The 25,459-nt window shown below is 34.1% G+C and overlaps 1 protein-coding gene across 1 annotated transcript in view; it reads left to right on the top strand.

The window, feature by feature from the left end:
• The window catches only part of LOC133186693 (coiled-coil domain-containing protein 13-like), a 55,017-nt gene that overhangs the window by 27,675 nt on the left and 1,883 nt on the right, over nucleotides 1–25,459 (top strand). Inside the window, exons 3-14 of the mRNA XM_061321949.1 lie at nucleotides 14,824–14,920; nucleotides 15,017–15,159; nucleotides 15,464–15,535; nucleotides 15,691–15,810; nucleotides 18,830–18,934; nucleotides 19,108–19,281; nucleotides 19,376–19,452; nucleotides 21,007–21,106; nucleotides 21,406–21,612; nucleotides 23,860–24,029; nucleotides 24,283–24,450; nucleotides 24,986–25,111. Of these exons, the coding sequence (XP_061177933.1) occupies nucleotides 14,824–14,920; nucleotides 15,017–15,159; nucleotides 15,464–15,535; nucleotides 15,691–15,810; nucleotides 18,830–18,934; nucleotides 19,108–19,281; nucleotides 19,376–19,452; nucleotides 21,007–21,106; nucleotides 21,406–21,612; nucleotides 23,860–24,029; nucleotides 24,283–24,450; nucleotides 24,986–25,111 (1,559 nt within the window). The remainder of the gene's footprint in view (nucleotides 1–14,823; nucleotides 14,921–15,016; nucleotides 15,160–15,463; nucleotides 15,536–15,690; nucleotides 15,811–18,829; nucleotides 18,935–19,107; nucleotides 19,282–19,375; nucleotides 19,453–21,006; nucleotides 21,107–21,405; nucleotides 21,613–23,859; nucleotides 24,030–24,282; nucleotides 24,451–24,985; nucleotides 25,112–25,459) is intronic.

The following is a 25,459-nucleotide window of genomic DNA, read 5'->3' as shown; positions in this document are numbered from 1 at the left end:
GAGACCCTCCAAATATCGATTAAAGGGCAATAACTCATGAACGGGGGTATATATCAAAAATTTGAAAAAACCGTTTTTAGGCAATAACACATTGTATCTACCCTGAAAGTTTCATAGCAATCGGACAAAAGGTCTCCGAGAAATCGCCTGCTGAAAATCGGCGGGAAAAAAAATATAAAATAACTAGAGCAAAGCTCGTTGCAAAGCAACGAGTGGGTCTTCCTTCTTAGCTTGTAAGTTGACATCGTAATAAAAGGATAAATATTTGTTTAATTTCCACCTAAAGGTTACATGTTTCTGTTTAGATTGTCAACTTTGCTAACATTCTCTTTCTTCTTTGACCCAAATATCAAGAGACCTCATCTCCGGAACTCTGAATCTGGAGTGAGCATGAGGATATATAATTCAACTGTACTCTCTCCAACAGTACTCCTGAAATTGTATACAAAACACTAATACCCCCAGACCCTTATTTCTTGAACTTTGACTTTTGATTTTTAATTTCTAGACTTTTCTATTCATCTAACATCTTTGATGCAATCATGTTAGTAACACGTGTCATACTACAGAATCATCAGTGTTTTGCTACATCACTGACATAATAATTGCTTGACAAAATATTTACACAGCATAACTACATAGTAAGTAATCCAAATGTGTTACTGATTGAGGATATCCATTCTTTGACAATCAGTAAGTAGAAAAATACTCTTACAAGAAATGCACAGGGATGATTTCAGTAAGACACGGTGTCACTTGTGGAAAATTTTAACATAACATCTTTTTTAGCCTTTAACTTAAAAGTTAAACTTAATTATCTCAAAAACCGATATCTAAATACATGTACCATTTATATGGTGAAGTGAGTTGGTACTCCCAAACCCTTATTCTTTAAGTTTTTTACCCTGCATGGTTATTTGGAGTCATTGGATATCTTGATGTTTAATCTTGGTCCAGTTGAAATTGAGAAAAAATGGTTTTATTGTACTTCTTGGGTTCATTTATTCAAATGTTTTACAAGGGGGGAAAAAGACACATATATTTAAATTTTTGTATATTACACATATATTCAAGTAATTTTTTTTAAATAAGAATTCATTAAAAATATTTGAATCCATTGAGAAGTTGATTGCAGTAGATATAATGTGAATTATGAGCCTAAGACACAACAAGCAAATTTAAAGAATAGTGGTCTCATTCTGTCATTTGTCCACTGAAAAAGTTTGATGATAATAGGCCTGAAACTGTTCAAAATATGCCTCTAAATCATTTTGAAATAGAATGGCTGCAAAATTTAAAAAGTAGGTAACCATGAACTACTTTTGAGTCAACATGATACGAGGTCCTTAGATGCATCAACTGACAAGATTTGATGATCCTAGTCCTTATAGTAAGCAAAATATCAACATTTTAATACCATGTAATTTTTGGTCAACTTTGAAGTGACCTTGAGACCAAGCCCTTTGTCCCAGAGTGATTCCCTGTGCAAATTTTAATCTACAATATATCCTCATCCTTTTGTGAAAGTTTGGTGATAATCTGCCTAGTGGTTCTTGAGAAGACGATTTTTTAGCAACCAGTACTTTTGGTTTTATTTACCTAATTATCTCCCCTTGTTTAAGGGTCATAACCCTAAGTTTACTATAAAAGGGAGCCCTTGGGCCATGGATACACTGTGACAAATTTGACAATAATTGGCCAAGGGGTTCTTGAGTTATGGCCCATATTCTAACAAGAGGCCCATGGGCCACAATGCTCACCTGAGTTACTTTGGCCCTGCTGTTCTTCACCAGACCCTCCCTCCCTTGTAATACTTACTGCGGCTCCATCCTACCCCCGGGGGCCTAGATTTGAAAAATTAGAATCTACACTACCCCAGGATGATTCCACATATGTTTCAGTTCTCTGGCCCAGTGGTTCTTGAGAAGAAGATTTTTGAAGATTTTGCCTATATATTTTAAACTTTGATTCCCTATTGTGGCCCAGCCCTACCCGCGGGGGCCATGATTTGAAGAATTTAGAATCTACACTACCCCAGGATGCTTCCACATAACTTTCAGCTTTTCTGGCCCTGTGGTTCTTGAGAAGATTTTTTAATGACCCCACCCTATTTTTGTCTTCTCTTGATTATCTCCCCTTGTAAAGGGGGTTGGTCCTTCATTTTAACAAACTCCCCTTCACCCAAGGATGCTGTGTACCAACTTTGGTTAAATTTGGCTCAGTGGTTCTTGAGAAGAAGATGAAAATATGAAAAGTTTACAGACGGACGGACAGCTAGACAGACAGATGGACAGACGACGGACAACTCGTGATCAGAAAAGCTCACTTAAGCTTTCAGCTCAGGTGAGCTAAAAAGTTTAAGTACACCGCACAAATGGCCATAGCATTAGCTCTTCGAGCCTTTGGCTCACAAGAGCTAAAAAGATAAAAAGAATTATGTATCTTAGAGTTGTCTATTTGTAATCAAAGTTATAATGAAATCAGACCAATTTCTTGAAATAAAAAATTGCACTGTTGTAGTGCAAAAAAATTAATGATATTTTACATCATGTACATGTCCCTACAATATTCAAGAGAGGGCATGTTGCAAAATTTTGAATTAAATTAGAGGGGTTATGACTGTTTCATCGCTAATTATAGATGATCAATGCGAAAACACAAAGTTGAGAATTGCAATGTCATTGAAAGTCTTGGAGATCACTGAGCTATTAAAAAATTATTTCTTCAGACAGGTCATTTTTCAAAGTGCACAGTAAATTTTCCTTAAATCAATGTGTCCGCAAACTTTTCTAACAATCCTCTTCATGTACATGCCCTTAGCACTGAAGTCATTTGAAATATGCACATATGTTAACATTTGTTGTTGTATATGCCAAAATAGCAGTTCTCTCTAAATTTTTTTTGTAAAAATACATATATTACAAGTTCTTAATGTATTAAGGCTTGATGTGTCCATAATCCTAGATGGAAGGACTTTTATCCTTGTGTGACTGTTTAAATTTCACTATGCTGCTTTTTCTTCGTCATCTCCAAACAGATGCTCTTCTGGCAAATATGGTCATGCTTGGTATCAAATTTCAGTTATCAGATGGCAGTCACACCTATCCAAAAGAAATTGAAATTTCTCATTTAAAATAAAAAAAAAAAACTGTACAACTTATAAATGATAAATAGCGATGTTAATTTTACTCGGACAGCTAAGTCGCACAGTCAGAGGCTTTAGTCAAATGAAAGTCGAGTACTCGTTGAAATTTAAATTAATTTTTCATGTCATTTTCCTTTTTGTCTTTAAGAGACTGCTAGCCTGTACAATATTTAAACTACGTTATAACCATTATACAACAAATTATTGAATCATTAACATTTTCGTAGTAATAAATATATGTATCAAATGTATTTGATTTCAAATATAATATTTACTGCCAGTGGGTTTTTTTCAGTACTTTGGGACTGGGGGCTGGGGCAATCAGAATTGGGAATTTCAGCATCAATTAGGCTAAATTGGGAATCTCCCAGAAAGCCCAATCACTTAAAAAGCTTTGTCAAAAAGCTTTGTTTTTGTCTTTGTATTACTTTAACAAACAATTGTTATAACTAATCAAGACTATTCTTGGTATGGATTATCTAATTACTTGCATCAAGAACAATAGTGGTATGAATTATCTAATTATGAAGAAATCCAACTTGGCTGAGGTGGCAGAGGATAGTTTTTTTAATGCCAAACATGTGCCGACGGGGTACACATATACATGCGATCCATAAAAACATGTACATGGGGACAGTTTTCCAGGGGCTAATTAATTACACTTCATATGCCCATGGCTCACAAATTATGTCAACAAATTACATGTAATTTGCCTAGTAGAGTGCACATGTACCAAAAATACACCTGGGGTCTCCCAAATTTTGGCTTGTTTTTCCAAAATTTGGGCCTCAGTCGCACCCATACAACCCATCCCCAGGCCCGAGCGAGCAGGATAAAACACCCAGTAGTCTGTAAATCAATGCATGCCCTAATGAAAATTCACCAATTGATATGGGGCCATTCATCTTCACTCTGAGATATACACCTTCTTCTAAGGCCTACTGCTTTTCAGCTGAATTTCCTCTGCAACGGACCACGTGTCTTAGGTTCGCATTTACAACTCTGTATATGATAAGCATCATAGTGACACCTACATGTTGCACATCATTTTTTTCAGCAAGCACTTTGCTACACTGCAAATGTGTCCCATAATTATTCTAATCATTTTTCTACATAAAATATCACATCAAACAGGGGATATCTCAATTCTTTAAGAAATTTGACCGGGTCTTTAGTACGAAACTATCCCCTGCCACCTTTAACTTTCAAAGTTTGCTTTTTAATTAAAATAACTTTCCATATTTAGAAAGTGCAATCAATTCTGAGTAAAAATATACTAAATATGTCTTATTTCAATGAAAAATAAAAAAGTTAGAGGCAAATAAGTGACCCCACCAATTGTCGGTCAACCACCTTAACCCCATATTCTTTGTGTTACTTCAAAAATGACCAACTCCTACAATCCAAAAGAATCTATTTCTTATCAAAACAGTGTTTAATGGTAACTTTCATCAATTTCAAATGCAGCTACATATAAAAAATTCAGTAAGAATTGCATGCCTTGATGAAATGTACTCACATGAAACACATACTCTCCTATTTTGAGAAATCCCATTTTACCTCTTAATTGCTTGAATTTACACATCTATAGCTTGTTTGCAAAAAGAAAACCTAATCTATTTTTCAGGATATTTATTGTAATATACAAAAACCCCTCTTGCATCAAAGGTTCAAGAAGAAGTGTCCTGAAAATTGCAGTTATCTACCCTACCCCTCCAACCATTACCTGATTCTATAGAAAATATACTGTGGAAATCTGATTTTACTGACTGTCCTTTTTCTGAGTATATTTCCATTCAATTTCAATGTATCTGAGTGATCAAATACATGCATTTGATTCCCCTGAATAATTAAAGTGATCATCCTGTCCTTACTTGGCATTTGTGAGTAAATTTCAGGTGTTTAGTAGAATCCAATAATTACATGAAAATGTACATATTTCTGATATTTTGTTCATTAAATATGCAAAAAGACCATCTGTTTTGTTATAATTTAAAGAAAAATATATAATCTATATGAAAATAATGAAAAGTTTAAGTTCTATCACATTATATAAGACAAATGAGGGGGAAAATGAAGGGGAGGGGGGTATTTTTTTATGTAATTATCAATAGTAAGATGGGTCTAATTTGAAAAAAAAATTAAAGCACAGCAATTCTTTGAATAAATGTGGTTCTGTGAACTGATATTTTTGCATACTGATTCATTCTTTTCTCAAAATAATGATATTTAGTGAAAATACATGTAAAAAAGAATAAGTTTATAATTTGTAATTTCAGTGATATCGCAATAACTGAGCCCCTTTAATTTTAATTAATACTAAGTGATTGCATCAAAATTTGATAAAATATATGTGACAGTGCCCAAACTATTATTTTCAAACAAATAAATTTTTCTCAGACAAAAATTGCCTTACTCTGTTAAGATTTGTTATGCTGATGCTTCAAACTCTTTGAAAATGTGTACTGGGAAAGGTTTACCCCCCTTGTGTTTAGGTCTCTCTACCTAAATGAATAAGAGTCAAATAAAAGAAATATGGTGAGTTTTGAAAATGGCATACATCAATAAACTTATTTAGAGAAGAATTAGACTAAATTACATATTTCTGAAAATTGGTATTTTCTTGAAGGTGGCAGAGGATAGTTTTTTTAAATGCCGAACATGTGCCGAGGGGGTACACATATACATGCGATCCATAAAAACATGTACATGGGGACAGTTTTCCAGGGGCTAATTAATTACACTTCATATGCCCATGGCTCACAAATTATGTCAACAAATTACATGTAATTTGCCTAGTAGAGTGCACATGTACCAAAAATACACCTGGGGTCTCCCAAATTTTGGCTTGTTTTTCCAAAATTTGGGCCTCAGTCGCACCCATACAACCCACCCCCAGGCCCGAGCGAGCAGGATAAAACAACCAGTAGTCTGTAAATCAATGCATGCCCTAATGAAAATTCACCAATTGATATGGGGCCATTCACCTTCCCTCTGTGATACACACCTTCTTCTAAGGCCTACTGCTTTTCAGTGAATTTCCTCTGCAACTGACCATGTGTCTTAGGTTCGCATTTACAACTCTGTATATAAGCGTCATAGTGACACCTACATGTTGCACATCATTTATTTCAGCAAGCACTTTGCTACACTGCAAATGTGTCCCATAATTATTCTAATCATTTTTCTACATAAAATATCACATCAAACAGGGGATATCTCAATTCTTTAAGAAATTTGACCGGGTCTTTAGTACGAAACTATCCCCTGCCACCTGAACAACAAAACCTGCTTGAAAAACATGCAATAAACAAACTAAATTTGATCAAATATTTTGTAAGTTTTTCTTTGGGAAAACTTCCATTACATTTTGGGAAAATACAGGCATATTTTCAATTGGGACTGGGGCCAAATTTCAGCCCCAAGTCGGCCCTAAAAAAAATCACTGACTGCACATTTTATCTATATACAGAACATCAAATGCTCGTATTTATCCTTTCTTTTCCTGCTGCTAGTACATGTACCCGTTATTGATTTCTTACCTGAAGCCATTTGAATGTGTCTTATCAGTGACCCGTGATTGTTAAACAATTAAAGTGTAACTCTTATAAAAACAAAATTTTAATTATGAGATTTTTTGCATTCAATCAATACAATTTAAAAATGATTGATATTAATATCAGAAAGAAACACCTTTGAATTATGCTCATAACCATTCCCCAATTTACATGTATTTATAAAGTTTTATTATTCTTCATTAATTGGTAGTTGCATTATATGAGATCTGAGATCTTACGAAATTGCAGGTTGAAACTTTACAATTTGGATCCGACATCTTTTAAAGTATGCCAATGCATGTTTGTCGAACAACAAAATTCCTTTGAACAATTAACAAAGACTGGTTAAGCCTTTCCCTGAGTGTGAACACTGATACGTTAATAAAAGAACTGAGCAGATCCAATTTTTTTTTTACATTGAATTTAAGAGTAGCAAATTTTAAACGAACAACCAACTTAACAAATTTTAGTCGATAGTCAATATGATTGAATGATAGTCGAGTACTCAAATATTCATTGACACCCCTAATGAAACCATCAAACAGAGTTCAAAGATACTGTCACATTTTCCGTGTATTATTTGTAAAAAGTACTCTATTAAATAGATGTTTACATGCAGTCAATTTTGAGGATGTAATTACAAAATATAATATAAAAATAGGGATTAATTAGGAGTTTTTTTTTTCATGATTTCACAAAGGAAATGCACATAACTTATACATGTAAAAAATTTATTAGGGATGGCAATGGTCAACTGGGTAACCATCTAATCAGTCAGAAATATAGTAACCGGTTTAGTATGGGATGACGGGTTATGATTTTCATAACCGGTTAGTCGGTATTTTTTGTATATGTACTTTTTCAATAATATACCAGTATACATATTTTTTTTAAAAAATTACCACTTAGATCATGTAGATAGCATGTGTAAAACTAGTCTCATTCAAGCAGATGCTCGACTGTCTCCATAAACTCGATCCTGCTCGTTGGAGTTTACGGAGACAGACAAGCATCTGCTTGAACGAGATTAGTTTAAAACTGAAAAGTTGCTATCGACTTAGGCCAAATAAAAAAATATGTGTGGTTCCGGTTACATCTCCAAACAAATTAGGGTAGGTAGGTAGTTTTTTAAACGTCAAAAATATCATTGAATGTTCTTGAATTAACTATTGGTGATATTGGTGAGATAATACTATTGCTTTCTTTCAAGTGGTGATATTTGTAACTGACAAAACACTTGTACTGTGTGTTGAAACGATGTTGTCAAAGAAGGCCACCATTGCTGAAACTAAAACTAATACTGGAGCCAATGAGGGAAATTGGGGAAAATTCCGGAAATTTGAAAATTGTCAAAAAAAGTTTAGGGTCGGGGGTATAAAATAGGGACGGTCGGGTAACCGGAACCACACATATTTTTTTTATTTGGCCTTATTAAATTATTCACAATATACAGCCACTGTGAAAACAAATCCCCATTATTTTGTCATTACAGTAAAACATGCTTATAAGTGCCAGGGACAAATAATTTTGATTCATTATAAATGTATTCATTTTTCAGTTTAGTTTTCAGTATGTTTTAAAACCACAGGGAATGAAAATCACTTCACTATACGCTTCAATTCCTTATTTAAGTCTGTTCGCAGTAAGCGTGTTTTACTGTATAACCCAAATACCACTCTAAGTTTACATACCCCAATCATAAAAAATTCTATTTTCTAATTTCAAGAACTAATTTTTTACTAAACAATGTTTTACATGGTAATTAATCTAGTTCATTATCTGTAATGGTAGCCTAGTTGTAGGGCATTCATTTTGTAATCAGGAGGCCTGGGCTTGATTCTCATTTGCTGTGTCAAACCTGACATAAACATACAGGTAATGAAGGTTCCTTCACCAAGCGCCAAGCATTAGAATGAAAGTCAAAGGTTTTTCAGATGAGACCTTAAAAACCTCACAGTAGATGTTGGGACAATAAAGAACCCTCACTGCTCAATGGGCCTTAGTGCCAAGTATTAAGGTCTATGTCTGAAGCCCTTCACCAGTATGTGGTAATGTCTCTATACGAGAGAAAAATTCTCAAGTAAGATGTAAAACAACATACAATCAATCAAAGTGTCAGTAAGAAGCTGATCCTTACATCGCAGGTTCGAATCCCACAGCTGGATGTGGAGATAGGTTCCTCGGATGAAACCGTATGAACCGAGGTTCCATGTCACAGAAGGTGCTGGCACGAAAAAGATCCCTCACTTCCCAAAGGCCGTAAGTGTCAAGTATAGGTCTATATTTGCAGGCCTCCACCAGCAAGTGGTGGCATAATAATATGACTAAAAAAAATTTGAAGGGGCAATAAACAAAACACAAATCAATCCTGCAGTCTTATCACAGAAATAATTCAAACTTTTATGTATAAATATATTTCCAAATTTCTTTTGCAATTTAACTGAGTGACATTTTTGAGATTTTCCAATAATAATACACATTTACTAACTGGGTTTGAGGGCAACATGTGTTTTGTCGGACCCAAGAACCAAACTGATTGCCTGAGGCCATTAGGCCGAAGGGAAACAGTTTGGTTCAAGGGGTCAGCAAATTGCATTTTACCCTGAGAACACGGTCAATAAATGTTTTGTTATATCTTTTACTTTCTTTTTTTGTTTGACATACATGTATTTTGTAGTGGCTTCCGTGATGTAAATTTCCTTTACCAGCACTGAGGTAAAACTCTGTCAATTGCGTAACTTTCGAACACCAACGAATGCAAATGAGATTTAACTAATCCCGCGCATACTGTAATATGTAAGCAGTCCAATGATCTCATCGACAGGTTCAATATCTCACTTTGCGGTTCAACATAGATTTTTTATGATTGCTCATAAAACCTTGGAAATGTTAGACATTTTGAGTGTACACTGGTATAGATTTATATAAGAACAAATTTTTAAAGGTATAACAAATTATAATATTAATTAAGGCCCTAGTTATAACAGCTATTCACACTTGTTGAAGAATATATAACAATAATTATCATTTTTATACATGTAGTATGTTAGATAGTGTATTGTTGAATTTTTGCATTTTTTTTTTTGTTTCAATAAAAAAAATAAGTCTTGGTGAAATTACATGCTCTCATGCATTTAAATATAAGGTAAAGCAATGGGGATTTGACAATGTCATGTCAGGGCTAACAGACAGACTGAACCATAAAAGAAATAACATACATCAGTGTTTGTGCGTACATTTATACATTTGCCTGTTTGCTGGCATATACATGTAACATCAGTGTTGTAAGCAGCTGTTAAATTTTAGATAAGAAAAATTCTAACCTTCATTTCCATGGTCCACGCCAATCATATATTAAAATGTCACCGTGAACTCTTTCATCACTCGCTACATTTATCACAGAAAACTCCGACACAAGACTGTTCATCGCTGTTAATGTGATCGTCAGAATTTCCTCGTAAACAATTTGCGCAAGAATATATATATCCCTTTAAAACTAATGCTCCCTGTACGCAACCAAGGATTTTATGTGCTTCGTAGATGTGGATTAAACGTGCATGTCTACATACGGCTCGTACGTTAAGAAAATGTACAACTGTCACATATTTTCTTCTCATTTTCTGTCTGTAATTCCGACTTGCATGGCTACTTCCGGGGACGTACTAAAGACTTGATATACTAAAGAACCTGATATTCGACCTGATGATTTTTCAAAAAATAAAATAATCAGATTGAGTGTTATACATGATTTATTTTTAAAAATTATTGATTATGAAGCATTATGCTATACTAAACTACACTTTTTTTTTTTAAATATTTGCCAACAAAGCATCAGATCATATCACGTTTTTCGTATATCGGGTCTTTAGTGTCTTCTTCCCACAATGCCGCTCGTGATTGTTTACATCCAGGTTACAAACAAGAGGCCCCGATTAAGACTCTTTCTATACGGATGCATTTGTAAATGTTGATTTACCTTTACTTGTGTAAATAACTTGCATTTATAAACGATTTATATAACAGAAAACAGAGAAATCGAATCAAAACAATTTATTTAAAACACAACAACTATCTAAAACCGTACAAGCATGTGTTACGATGCCCTAAAAGGCGTGGCTGGTTTGTAGACAACTTGTTCCTGTACGATTCTCGAATAATTATTATATAAAATAGAATAAAATATAGCACGGAGCTTGTTTCTCTTTATACCACATGACAAGATTTAATATGTTAGAAATTATGTCATTCAAACTTTTTCATAATATTTTCATATTTTTAGCTATCCAAAAAATACTTTTATGACCTGCTGTCCCCTGAATATAGGGGCCAGCCCCTCTTTCTTGATGTTATCTGAAAGCTCTCGTAATTACAAACAACTTTTATTCTATATGTCTTACCAAATTTTTATCAGTTTAAAAGTTATTAAACAAAAAGCAGCAAAATTTCATGGAAAAATAATTCTTAAAACTTGCCGTCACATAGCTTCCGAACTTAAAAAAAATTAGCCTACAATTTTAATGTTCTGCGCATCTGCAATGTATTAGTTAAAAGTTCTCCAGTTTTCATGCAAATATCATGTGTCGTTATTGAGAATTCTACTGGACAAGAGACCCTCCAAATATCGATTAAAGGGCAATAACTCATGAAGGGGGGTATATATCAAAAATTTGAAAAAACCGTTTTTAGGCAATAACACATTGTATCTACCCTGAAAGTTTCATAGCAATCGGACAAAAGGTCTCCGAGAAATCGCCTGCTGAAAATCGGCGGGAAAAAAAATATAAAATAATAATAAGAAACAGTAGAATAACAGTAGGGTCTTCCGAAGGAAGCTCGGAAGACCCTAATAATAAGAAACAGTAGAATAACAGTAGGGTCTTCCGAAGGAAGCTCGGAAGACCCTAACTAGCTAGACTCTTGTTGCCATGGCAACAAAAAAGTCTTCCGTTCTTCTTAATCTGTAAGAATTTGCTTTTTTTTCTGTGTAAAAAACATACATATCATATTTACTGTGAAAGAAAAAAATAACTGGAAAAAAGTCCTTTCATTACTTAAGGTACTTTGATTTTCATTATCAGTCTTGTATAATACAGTTGGCACCTATAAGAGATATACGTATATCATTAGCAATTTAAAAAAAATTGTCTGCAATCATTTCTAAGACAAACAAACAGACGAACGAACACCGTACTATCATAAACTTCATTGTGTGTATATTTTGGTATAATTGTGATAGTGTTATAAAAAAATATAATGAATTAAGTTAGTATCACACTAAACGTAAAGTCACCGAGTTTTATGAAGTTATAATATCAAGATTTGACAGCATACCTATAAGACAGATTATTCAATTACAGTAACTCTTCAGTAATCGATTGATTGATTGATTGATTATACGTATGTTGTTTAACGTCCCTCTCCAGAATTTTTCACTCACATGGAGACGCCACCACTCGCCGGTGGAGACTGCAAATTTTTGTCCTATACTTTGGCACTTATCGCAATTGAGCAGTGGGGAATCTTTTTTATGCCAGCACCTTCTGCGACAAGGGACCTCGATTTATACGATCTCATCCAAAGGACCGGTCTCCACGTCCCACAATCGAAGTTCATAATACCGAAATATTTTATTTTTTATTTTATTCTATTTTTTCACAAGTTTGTTGCATCAGATTTACTTAAAGATCATACTTCAAAATCATTTCAAACTCGGGCTACTTAATTGCAGTGCATACAGCGTCAAGTGATTTTAATTGACAGGTCAACACAGGTGCACTTCGTGTGATACTTTTTAAGCTGAAAAATATACAGGATGTGACCATGACTGACTATGAAATCAGAAAACATTTAATAAAGAATGGGTGTGACCGATATAGAACTAATTTTTGCTCTATGTAAATGGATAGGAGGATCGGGATTAAGAAGGAATCTCTCTCTCCTCACTCTCTCTCTCTCTCTCAGACGTAAATTGAACATTTCATAATGACAAATCTACCATTATAGAATATGAAACTCTGTATACATGTAAATGGTAATTATATTCACATGTTCCAGATTTCAATCTAAAACGAATATATAATTCAAATGCTAGCTGCACGAACGTCTCCAAATATTAATCAAGACGGGGGGGGGGGGGGGGGGGGGGAGGGAGGAGGCTTCAAAGGAATTAGATAGTTTTATGTTTTATGAATTATAAGAAAAAGTACGGACGTCAGTTGCATGTACATAATTATATATCATTGCATAAAATTGTGTTCATTCAGGTATACTTATCCCACATATCAAGAGACCTGTGCAATTTTTTTTTCATGGTTTTTTTTTTTCCAAAAGAAACATATAGCGTACCATTATTTCACACAGAATCGCGTTTTCACATATATTTTTTAACTCTTTGAGTATTTCACAAGAATCCAAGACTCGTCTTTTCACATCCTTTATAATTCCTTAGGTATATAGAGTATAGATCATGTGTCATAAATGATTTAACTTTTTATCAAATATACATGTAATAACCAAATCTAATCTATAGATTGATTTTCTTTCTTTTAAGTGGCAGATATCAATTTATTTATAAAGGCTTTAAAACAGTACTGTATTACAGTTTTCTATCGCTCAATTCCTTTTTGAGTGTATGTAATATTTTTTAATATCGAAAATAAAACTCGGAAATCGGGATAATTTCGCATTCAAATCATAGAGAATAATAAATCGTCTACATTATAGAAGGCTTATAACTATCGTATTCTGAACTTACTATACGAGATAGATAAAATTGCATGCCTGTCCATCACTATAAATGTATATTCAGTGCTTATAATATATTTACTTGAATTAGGTACCTAGCATATATATTAATTTTTTTTTTAGATATATTCATGTGTAAATCAATTAACTGTCAATACAGACTTACACTACACTGGCAACTGGTAGAGTGTATATGTCTCTGACGTCATCGATACTATTTCCGCCTTTATCTCGAAAGTTCTATTCTCACTTACAAGTCAGAGTTATCTTTCTTTGCCCATTGTATACACACTAGGTAAATGGAGAAAATGACGGTACCTAAAATCTAGAAAATGCGCAATCCAATTTTAAAACAAATTATATATTTAGTGTTTGTAGAATTACCGCTGTTATACAGAATAATATCTTGAAAAAATATTAAAAAATAAAAAAGTTGAAAATTGACCAAACACAAGTTCATTTCCGGTTCGGACAGGAAGTACCGGAAACACACGAAAACAACTTCGAAACAAAGAGAATGTCATGATCTAATACTCCTGTAAATTCCACATCTTTACCTCAAACCGTTTCCGAGAAAAATTCCTGACAAAAGTCCATTTAAAAATTGGAAATTCGGCCGTAACTTCGGACCGGAAGTGAATTTTTCAAAAAACGGAATTTTATATAAACTTCATATATCAGCCTACTATCATGTGAAAAATTGTGAAAATCTATCCAACCATCTCTGAGTAATCGAGCTCTCAAAATTTGGGAGGAATAATAATAATAATAATAATAATAATAAAAAGAAACAATACAATCACTATAAGTCTTCCGTTGTGAACGGAAGACTTAATAATAATAATAATAAGAAACAGAGTAAAAACAATATGTTCCCAAACTTCGTTTGGGGAACATAATTATACAAACATAGAAGTGAATTTTTTTTAAAAGTTCTGTAAAATTACCAATCATTGACAAATTTCACCTGAGTCCGACTCGCTCCATTGAAGTCTAATTAAAGAACAACAACTCTAAAATTTGCAAAATCATAAAATTTTGGTTACTCCCCTTTGATGATGTAAAATATGACGTCACTTCAAGGCCATTCTCGGGATATTTTTATCGCAACATGATAATAAAAATCGGCATCAATAAAAAGTTTAAATCTTCGGCTTCAAGACAGAAACAAGTAAAAACACGGGAACACTCAGATTTAAAGAAAGTTTATTGCTTGAAGTTGTCCGAAGCAAGGTATGTGTCCGATGCATGGTTAACTCACCCTATACCTTTAATTTTGTTATGGGGAAAAATTGGGGGTTTTTAAGACTGAAATTTTTTGAAGTTTTGAAGGATGTTGACTAAAACTCTTAAAATATAATCATTTTTTTGCAATAGGAACTGAAAGATGAGAATGCAAGGGTTTACAAGCTCCTCAGTGAGAAAGATTTTGAAGTTCGTCAAATTAAAAAGAAGCGAGAAGACCAAGCAAGAGGTACATGCTTACATTTTAAGATATTCATTAACATTAAGCATGATTATAAGATTTAATCGTAAGTCAATTACATACTGATATTTTTGCAACCTTTAGTTTCAGGAGCTGTTACTAATGAAACAGCTGCAACAAAAATTGTGGAATTATCCAAAAAGGTCCGAGATCTGAATGCTGAATTAGAATCAGAGAGAACTAAATCTAGGCAATATGGCAAAAAATGCATGGATCTACAGACTCAGGTAGAAGTTATAATTTTGTATTACGTGGATGATGTAGTCTTGTGTGTGCATACATTTTGATGATGCTGATTTTCATGAGGTGATCCAGATTTAGCTATTATATGGTCTTATGTCTCATATGTGTGCAGAAAAGGAAATTTTTTCTGAATCTACCTGAATATGGAATTTCAATTACATTACTCTTTATACCGGTATAGTATAGACAAATGAAACTCAGATTTACTTATCCACGGAACTATTAGTATACCCATGCAGTGTAAGGTCATTTAGATTAAATATTAAAGGGTTTTTTTTATTTTTATAGCTGAATAAAATACCTGAAGATACTAGGTCAATGATAAGTTCAGCGACCAGCCGGTCCACATTAGAGGATAAGGTATTTATACTTTATAGTTGTCATCCTTTTAATTTCATTTGTCATATGTATCATGTTGTAGTACTTCCATAAAGGCAGCTTCTGCTTTCAGGTAGCATGATATTAAATTACAATAGCATGTTTTATGAAGGTTTATTGTTTATTTTTACTTGTAGCCAGATGATTCTGTAGATATGAAGGCTTTACAAGACAAATTAAAATATGCTGAAAACAAAATGGCTGAATTCAGAAACCAGACCTCCGTACTAAAACAGGAACTCAAAATGGTTCATAAGGTAATATATACATTTGTGGTATCTCTCTCTCTTATATAAACATACAGAGAGCAAATATCTTCATACCTGTATGAAGTTTTTCGAAGGTCATAGGTCATTTCGTGACCTAATCACACAGCTCAGTAATATCTACATAAAAAGACTTACTCTACTTAGCAATATATTATGTTTTTCATGTATAAAAATGTACAAAATACGCAAGTAAAATAATAATCATTTTATTAACAATGTTAACAAGTATTTAACACAGTTCTTGATCGCTTTTACATAGAGAATAGAGAGCTGCATGTTATAAGTTTCATGTCTGAGCTGCAATATGTTTACCCTTATTTTTCTTGTAGACCTCTGAATGCTATAATTTTTTTTTCATTAAACTTTACTCACAGTAAATTTGAAAATCTGTTGAAAAATATCAATGTAATGCAATCACGCCACAAACAGCTGACAAACACTGCAGTTCGGGAGTTCGGTAGGCACACCTCCATCTCGAGATCGTTGTCTTAACAATGTAAGCTGTCGCCAGTGTCTCCATGTCAACATCATAATAAATATGCCTTTATACTGAAATCGTAGATATTATGTTTCTGATCCAATTTTATACTTGATTTCAAGTTAACTGGTCAGGACAAGTGTCTCCATCCATCCCTTTCCGACCGAAATTCCTCCAACATCTAATTATCAAACATCGGACGTGTTTCTTGTGTTTTTTTAACATCGAATATGTGTTCTCATGAATACAAAAATATTCCCAGACACCAATATGCTCCTTTCACAGAATATTCCCTTCAAAACAGAATCCTTTGCCAGATGAATTTGAACGTAACCACTTTTCAAGCTGATTTACACCTTGCATAATTTGTCAAAATCTACGACGAACAGTTAGTGCAATATTTACATCTGATTGTCTGTCTCAAATGAATATATAAGTAATAAATAACAAGTTTAAAAACTTCACTGGGAAATGAAGTGGGTCGGTACGTGATCAAATCTTCTGAGAAGGCCTTTGGCCTTCACAGGATTTGATCATGTGACCGACCCACTTCATTTCCCAGAGAAGTTTTTAAACTTGTTATTTATTTCTTAATTAAACTACTTTATTAATTGAACAGTCTGTATATTGCTTCAACAATTACCAACTTATTGGTATCTCAATTGCTTTTGATTTGCATAGAACCATTCGCATACCAAATTTCATTGCAATTCATGCTGTCATAGCATTACCACAATTCCTATGCCTTGAGGAATGTATAACAAAACTCATAAGTTCATTTCACATTTATTAACTTGGAAACAGTAGTATTGCACCAATTATTATAGTCACACATTTTCAAATACAACAATTGTCAACATTCACTGTAAAGTCACTGTAAAGTCTACGGATAATGGACATAAATGGCCACATTGTCCCCAAATCTTATATGAGGTCTGGGGTTACGGCCGAAATACCAACACACAAAGGTGCATAACGGGCATGACGGAGGCCTTGTGTTGAGCACAAGTGCCGGTGAAGTCCCAATGCTTGACAACTAGCATGTGGACGGGAATGGCCTGGGACATATCTGTTTACGCTGTTTCCAGAAGATTGCTCCCTGGTTCGATAGTACTTACTGACACTGAGTACTCCAGACTGTGAGCCTTCCCTCCTTTTAAAAGAGGTGAAGGGGGCACCAAGTATGGCTTAAACTTGTAGAACCCCAACCATAAACTACATAAGGGGTAATACTTTCCCCACAAACAACAACTGCCCTCTGTCCTAGTTGACAGATGGGGGAAACACAGGCCAGAAATGTCTCGAAAACCCCCCTTAGGTCCCCCCAGACCCGCCAAACACAAAAGAGGACAATGCGACAGATTAAGGGTATGTAATTAAAAGTCTTTGGATAGTTGATCTTAAGTTTTGATTTGTGTCACTAAATGAGGTTTGAAAAGAAAATTGTTCATGATTATAGGGTCCTGAACAAGGATTAGTTTTCCCTTCGGTGGTCTGGCTGTTAAGATTTATCGTCTTGGATGCCGATTGGTGTTGTCAATCCCCGACTCAACTTTTGGTGAATCTGAAAAATGAAAAACTGGACGCAGATTACTGTTGCATTGGTTAAAGTGAACATTGTATAACATTTTGACATAATTTATTACAGAAAAAAGGGGGGCTGGGGTGGGTGGGTTTTTAGCTATACTTGGAACTAACAATGTGACTGCTTCAGCGGGAAATTGTGAAGAGGAAGTTGAGGAATTTGTTAAGTTGTACCACAGTTCACTTCCTGTGGGTGTGCTTAAACAAGTTGTACCTAAATGATTCTTCTTTCCATATGACTTACATGTAACTTCCGTCAATTAAGAGTGATTATTTGTATATTTCATAAAATAATCTTTATTAAAAAAAATCGGGTGTAAAGTTGCATTCAAAAAGTGAAGCGAAGAGTTGTATGAAGCAAAGCATGTCAACTTACTTTATTTTGATTAAATGAACAATTAAAAAAATAGCAAAAATGTAATTCTTATGTAAAAGATGTAAGACATATTAGAAGTGACTACTGCAGTTTATAATACATTACAATACTTTTTAAATGACATTTATTATAAATACTGGTACAGAGACATGGTAATTGTAATTTTAAAACCTGCACATTGATTGGAAATCAATATATTTCTTTCTGTTAAAGTATGTGTATATGAATTGAGGTGAACGAATTTAAAGAAAAAGTATTCTCTAGTTATCAAACAGAATAAAAATGACACACAGAAACAACTACATTTGAACTTTGGTATCTCTATTAAACAACACTATCTCAAATACCTTGAATATGTTGAACTTAGTTGGCAGTCACAACCACTTGATCTTTAGTATTTTAGCCTCAATATCTTGAGTCCTTGGAATATTCATTTTTTATTTCTTGGTCTCTTAGAGTTTGAGATAGCAAGGTTTGACTGTACTTTCAATGAGTTTCTTTGATTAGAGTCCTTTGATCTGAGATTTTTAAAGTAGATGGCTATTTTTAAGAGGTATTGTGTCTTATAGGTGCTAAGTCAGGAGCTGGGAGACAATGTTAACATTCAGTCACTACTGAACAGCCAGAGCAACTGGAAAGGAAGGGCTCAACAAATTATGATGCTACAAAAGAAGGCAAGCACAGATTGAATAAGTTTTGTAGATTTCTCTCTCTCTCTCTCTCTCCCTTCTTTTATTTAATGAAAAATTTTCCAAGAATTTTTTATGTAAAGCAACATATATAAGCTTTAAGGTCCAGTCTTTCTATAAATACCTGAAAATCATGATTCTTCTTTTTGGTGGTGTAGGTTGATGAGCTAAAGGCAGAAATTTCTACAAAAAAGCCACAGAAAGAGAAAGAGTATGATCTGGAGGCTGAGATGCTGGGGACTGGAAATAGTTCTGCTCGACAGAGAACGGCCATAGAGAAGCACAGAGAACAGCTGAGAAAGATCGAGAAAGAGAGGAAGGAATCTCAGGAAGTAAGAGAAAACCAAGACTTAATTACTCTAAAGTCTTTAAAAATACTAATAATCAAAGAAAAATGTTTTGCAACTTTGGCATTAACTTTTCTAGAAAGCTGCCAACGAGCTCAAGGCATTAGAAGAAGAACATGCAGCATTAAAGAAGAAGTTTGATGCTGCCAGAACTAGGTAGATAGCAACTAAAATTTCAGTATCGATCCCTTTTTGGAATAATTTTTTATGCCCCCTTCGAAGAAGGGAGGGCATATTGCTTTGCTGCTGTCTGTCGGTCGGTCGGTCTGTCTCACAGTTGGTCCACCAACAGTTTCCATTCATTTTCATTGCAGAGGTTGTACATACTGAAGTGAAATTTGGTATATAGATTTATAAAAATATCTAGGTCAAGTTCTGTTTCGGGTACAGTCGAGCAATTTTCGATAGAGTTATGCCCCTTGGACTTAGAAAAATTCCAATAATTTGGGGAGGGGGTGGGGCATAAGTGTTTCACAAACATCTCTTGTTACAATTATTTCAGAGTAACGGTAGATATTTTTAAAACTTGCTCACTTTATTGATTGTGGAGTGGAAAAAATAATACTAAAAAAAAAAACAGAAGAGTGAAATACAAATGACAATGAGGATTATTCCTTTCGAATTTTCAGGAACCGTATTTTGTCAAGTGAAATCCTTGCCTTGAAGGGTCACTTGAGGGTATTACTTGACAAGGGGACCCATGATGATGAGTTGATAGAAGCTTTAATGGTATACACAGAGCAGATTTATCTCTGTCACTAACAGATGGCTATTTGCAATGATATAATGATTGCTTATGTTGTAATTTCAGTGCATTTCAGAATTGATGTATGCATAAGTTGACTATGATGTTAGCATTACCTTAAATAGATTTTTGTTGCAATTTAATGTCGCCAATTCAACTCTGTTGTTTGATAAATCAGAGTGTGTTCTATTGGACATTTGTGGTAAATAGAACTTTGATAACAACATTAACTTTTCAGTTGCTTTGAAAGCATGGAGGCTTAAATTTGTTTCCAATAATACATAAAACTATGTTTCTTGCATGAACATTAACATTAGTCTAAAAAGCATACTGTAAATGTATTATATTTAGTATGTACAATACAGTTGAACTTCAGTTTCTCGAACACTGATATCTCGAATACCATGGATATGTCGAAGTGACTTTGAAGTCCCAAGTGCTTATTTCTTAAGTATTTTACCTTGGATATCTCGAATCCTCGGATATCTCGAAGTATTTTCTTGGTCCCATTCAGTTCAAGATAGTGAGGTTTGACTGTATTTGGCAGATTTTGATTTTTCAGCAAGCTGGCATAGATTTCCGAATGTGCAAGATATAAATGTACTTGATTTAGCAGAAGCTGCTTTCCACCATAGGCTCTCAAAAGAATACCCAGCCAAATGAAATACCTTTACAGTAACTTGACTGAATTTAGACAACAGTGGTTCACACTGTTATAACCTGTATACCTGCAGTTTATCATCGTTGAGGTTGACGTCTTTACCACAAATGTCCATTACCCTGAATAGTTTGATCTTCAGTGTTGTTCATGTTTGATCAGATTTTAGATTTAATACATGTATGTTTGCACTTTCCGTGTTCAATTAATGTAGTCATTAATAATAATATTTAGTAGTTGACAATGATTTTACTGTTGATTGCATGCATCATCTGATTTGAGCTCTGTTTGAATGTGTTGCTTACAGAAATAGTGTGCTAGCAAATCAAAACAAGGGCATAAAAGAGCAGATGAAGACATTGTTGGATAAAGGACACCATGATGATGAACTTATTCAGGCTTTGATGGTAGTGAAATCGCTGTTTACTCACAAATGCTTTGATTTAATATTTTTCAAAATTTTGCCTCGTACAAGGACACAATTAGGAAATTATGTTTTATCCAAGTATTTGTATCAATTCAAGCTACTGATATGTTTCTTTATTTTTTTAGAAAAAGACTAAATAGAATGCACTTATTGTGCAATTAATTTACATGTAATGTACATCCTTAAAAATCACATAAGTATTAAAAAATGGAATAGAATGCACTCACTGTACAATTAATATATCCTTAGAAATCACTTAAAAATATAAAATTACCACAGAAACAACAGAGCCATCTACAGCAATTGTTGGAGCAGACTGCCAATCAGCAAAAAGAAACATCACAGAAGTCACAAAACGAAATTAAACAAATGTCCATGAAAACCCAACAGGACAGTAATGTGGTGGAACAACTCAAGGCCATTGTTGCTGAAAAAGAAGCCAAAGTTCACAGGCTAGAAGATGAGATTCAGCAACTTAAACTCAATGTAAGTTATAAGGGAGGGGACACAACAGAGTATAATACTAGGTTGATAGGATTAAGTATTTTGAAATGCTTCATGACTTTTTTTTTAAACCATTTTAAACATTACATTAATAATACTTTATCCAAGTACAATTGAATCTCGTTATCTATAACTTGATGGGACCAAGAAAAAACTTCAAGATATCCAAGGGTAAAATACTTAAATAAAAAGTGCTTGGAACTTCCAGTTCACTTTGATATATCCATGGTATTCGAGATCTCTGTGATGAGATTCCAAAGTTCAACATTATGAATATGATTCTAATTCAACAGAGCCTATAAAGCTCTGTCTATTACCGGTAATTTTTCAACTTCTTCTCAATAACCACTTGGCAATTTTCAACAAAACTTGGCACAATTCAAGCATCTGTTGGTGAATGAGACACAAATTTGTTTAAATGGAAAAGTTTATCCTTTCCTGTTAAAGAATGAGTGAACTTAACACCCTATTTTGGATCTTTTTAAGATTCCTCTATCAAGCTGTAAATGAAGTGAATCCAAAATATATTACAAGCAATAGAAAGAGCTACATATACATGGTTATATTAGGTAGAAAATTTGTACAAAAGCAATGCCTTGTTGCTATGAATCAAGATTGAAGGAACAATTGATACATTAGTGTCGCCGTCCTGAATTTGACATGTACCTGGAGTGGTTTTTAGGTCATATAATCAATATTAATAGGAGGCGGGGCTATTGATCGGCGTCAGTGTCGACATCTCTCTCTCTCTCTAGAAATTCAAATATGTGTATGGTATATTACAGCAATGTCAATATGAAATTTTAGAAAATGTGAGGACACGCAAAATTATAATAACATTTAATAAAATTTGCTAAATTCTGAAAATTGCAACCAAACATGCTCCAAGACGTGATTTAGATTGAGGTCAGGTTGAAGAATACAATGTAATTGTTTTCACGAGTACACTCACAGGTGGACATCATGTGATGAATTGTAGTATTCAACAGGTCAATTGAAGTCAAATCAAGGTTAACGCAGTCATAATCTTCAATGGAAGCGAGAAGTTTGTTTTGAACATGTTTTTTGTAAAATTAAGTATGAGTGTATGTTTGTCAGCTCTTCTCCTTTTAATATGACATTATTTTCTTCAATATACAACTCAATTTTCTTAAGAAGAGCTGACAAATTTGCACTGACTATGTATTCAGACGATGAAAAACGGGCGACCCTGATTATCTATTGATATTCAAGAAATCTGCGGGTCCCATGCCTTCGATATTTATTTTGTTTTTCTTGAAAAGAGAATTTTAAAATCACATCTGTACCACTGATATATGGGTAAGATATCGGGGATTTATATAATGGAAAGAAATAAGCATTTTAATACACTTTAATTTATGGCATTTTTTCAGGACACTTGAGTCCACCCATTCTGTGATGCCATATATTGTTCACCTCTTGACTTTCAAGTAAAAGTCCTGGCAAGGGCAAAAGAATCTGGGTTGATTTCTGGGGTTGGGGGGGGGTGTTACATTATGGAGGGTGGAATGTGGTGGTCAGACAGGTTCCATCATCAGTGGTCAGACAACTCAGTTGGTAGAGCACCTGTCGTAAGAGTTCATGGGACTCTGATTTGAATCCGGGTACATGTTTGTTGCATTGCATTTTCTCTATTCATATTATATTTGGAATATAAATATTCAATATTTATATAAATAAATGCCAAAATAGGGTAGGATAATTTAAAAATTCTCTTCTGAAGAACCACTGAGACAAAATTCCTGTGAAAGCTTCCTTATGTGTACACTTTTAAGTTTGTAAATCATGATCCAGAGTCTGTGCATGTGCACAATAAAAAAACATTTCAACCACAATTAGTCAAAGTAGTATGTAAAAAAAAAAATGGATTTTAGTAATCAGTACAAATAATATGCAAGATTGATCCCCATTTAGTGTGGATTGTAAATTCAGATTTCCTCAATTGTGGCCTTGACGTAAAAGTTGGGCCACATAAGTTAGGTCAAAAGCTAATACAGGCATAACTAGTAACAACAAGGTTTTGTGAACTTACTAGCAATGAGTATAATGCAGCTAGGTTATTAACTGTAAAGCAATAAAGCATTTCATTTTACACATTTTCTGTCAGATAACAAAAATATGACCCAGGTGAGCATAATGACCTTGGGGCCTCTTAAGTTGGCTTTTAGTTTTGTGTCACATGTTGATTTCTGGATTGATTCTTTGCAGCATCTACAGAGAGCTCAGATGGAGTCGGCAAATATGCTTTTCCAGCCAGCAGGACAAAGACCACCCTCCTCAGCTCAGGTGACCCAGAGGGATTCCAGACCTGCAACAGCTGAAAATGGGGACATCCAGCTGGACTTCCAGTTAGATCCACACACCCCATCAAGTTCAAGGTAGAAATCAGGATTTTTAATTAAGAATTACTTATCATTCAATGTGGTAAATATCATTATTTGATATTTTATTGACATGATTTGGAGGCAGATCAGAAGAATTAAATTCACTAAGTTATATGCATTGATTTGAAAACATTTTTTGAATCAGTGCTTATAACTTGCATACTTAGCTGCATTTTCTCTTGTGTAACAATGACATCATCAGAAACAACCAGGCTTGATATGTATTATGATTATATGCTGTTTGCAGAATGAGTGATAAACCTCCAGTCATAAACAGTGCACTGGACCGGTGTCCCTCTGTCACCAGTACAGTAGACACAGCACGTCCACCATCCAGAAAAATGGACAACAATACAGCAGAGGTGACCAGGAGTGCCTCTAGGAAAGGAACCATACGCACACCTTCATTTCACATGTAAGAAATGGACATAGTACATGTATTGGTTTAAAACAGTATTTCTGTTACATACATATACTTATCAAAACTTTTAGTGATATGTGTATCAACATTATGTCTTGTACATGTAGATATATTCCTAGTTCTTGGCATTTTAGAATTTTACTAATACATTTATAAGCATTTTTGATGTTTATGGTCAGTTGTGTTCAATGACCAAGCATTACCAAAAGAAACCAGTGTATATTTTCATAAGCTGTATACAGAGAAATTTTTGCCTCCATTTCATTTCCACCCTTGTCGCAAATGGGTGAATTTAAAATGGGGCAAATTCAAAGGAAGCATCATTATCACTTACTAGTACATCAGCTGTGTCTGGTTGAATTTAAAATGAGGCAAAATTGTTTGCAAGTGTGAAAGGGCAAAAATAACATGGGGCAGAAATAACTCTGTATACAGTAGCATTGCAACTCAATCGAGTGGCGGATTTGAAGTTTCGATTATAAGTACATAAGCTTTGACAGATTTGATGATTACCTTTTATTTTCACCAGGAGTAATACTGATAAACAAGCCATGGCTGAACTCCAGGCCCAATGTCAGGAATACAAGACTATATATCAGGTGGCTCAGGTGGAAAGAGATAAACTATCGGAACTAGTCAAGGTGTTAGAAAAGAGGTAGGTCATCCATCTTATTACAGAGAAAAGAGAAGGTACATGTACTTTTATTAATCTGATAATTTTGTGGGCAATGTTTCGAAAGTACAGTTGAACTTTGGTATCTCGAAAATGGATATCTCGAACACCAAGGATATGTCGAAGATTGGGATGTCCTAATCACATATTTTTTAAGTATTTTACCCTCGATATCTTGAACCCTTGGATATCTCGAAGTTTTTCTTGGTCCCATCAAGTTCGATATAACAAGGTTTGGCTGTACAGTCAAACCTTGTTATCTCGAACTCGATGGGACTGAAGAAAAACTTCGACATATCCGAGGATTCGAGATATCCAAGATAAAATACT

The sequence above is a fragment of the Saccostrea echinata genome, unplaced genomic scaffold (assembly GCF_033153115.1).
Source record: "Saccostrea echinata isolate AGI-Se365-2 ecotype Australia unplaced genomic scaffold, CSIRO_AGI_Sech_v1 ptg000014l, whole genome shotgun sequence".
NCBI classification, from domain to species: Eukaryota; Metazoa; Mollusca; class Bivalvia; order Ostreida; family Ostreidae; genus Saccostrea; species Saccostrea echinata.
The sequence above is the reverse complement of the archived record's forward strand: the minus strand, read 5'-3'. Positions and strand labels throughout refer to the sequence as shown.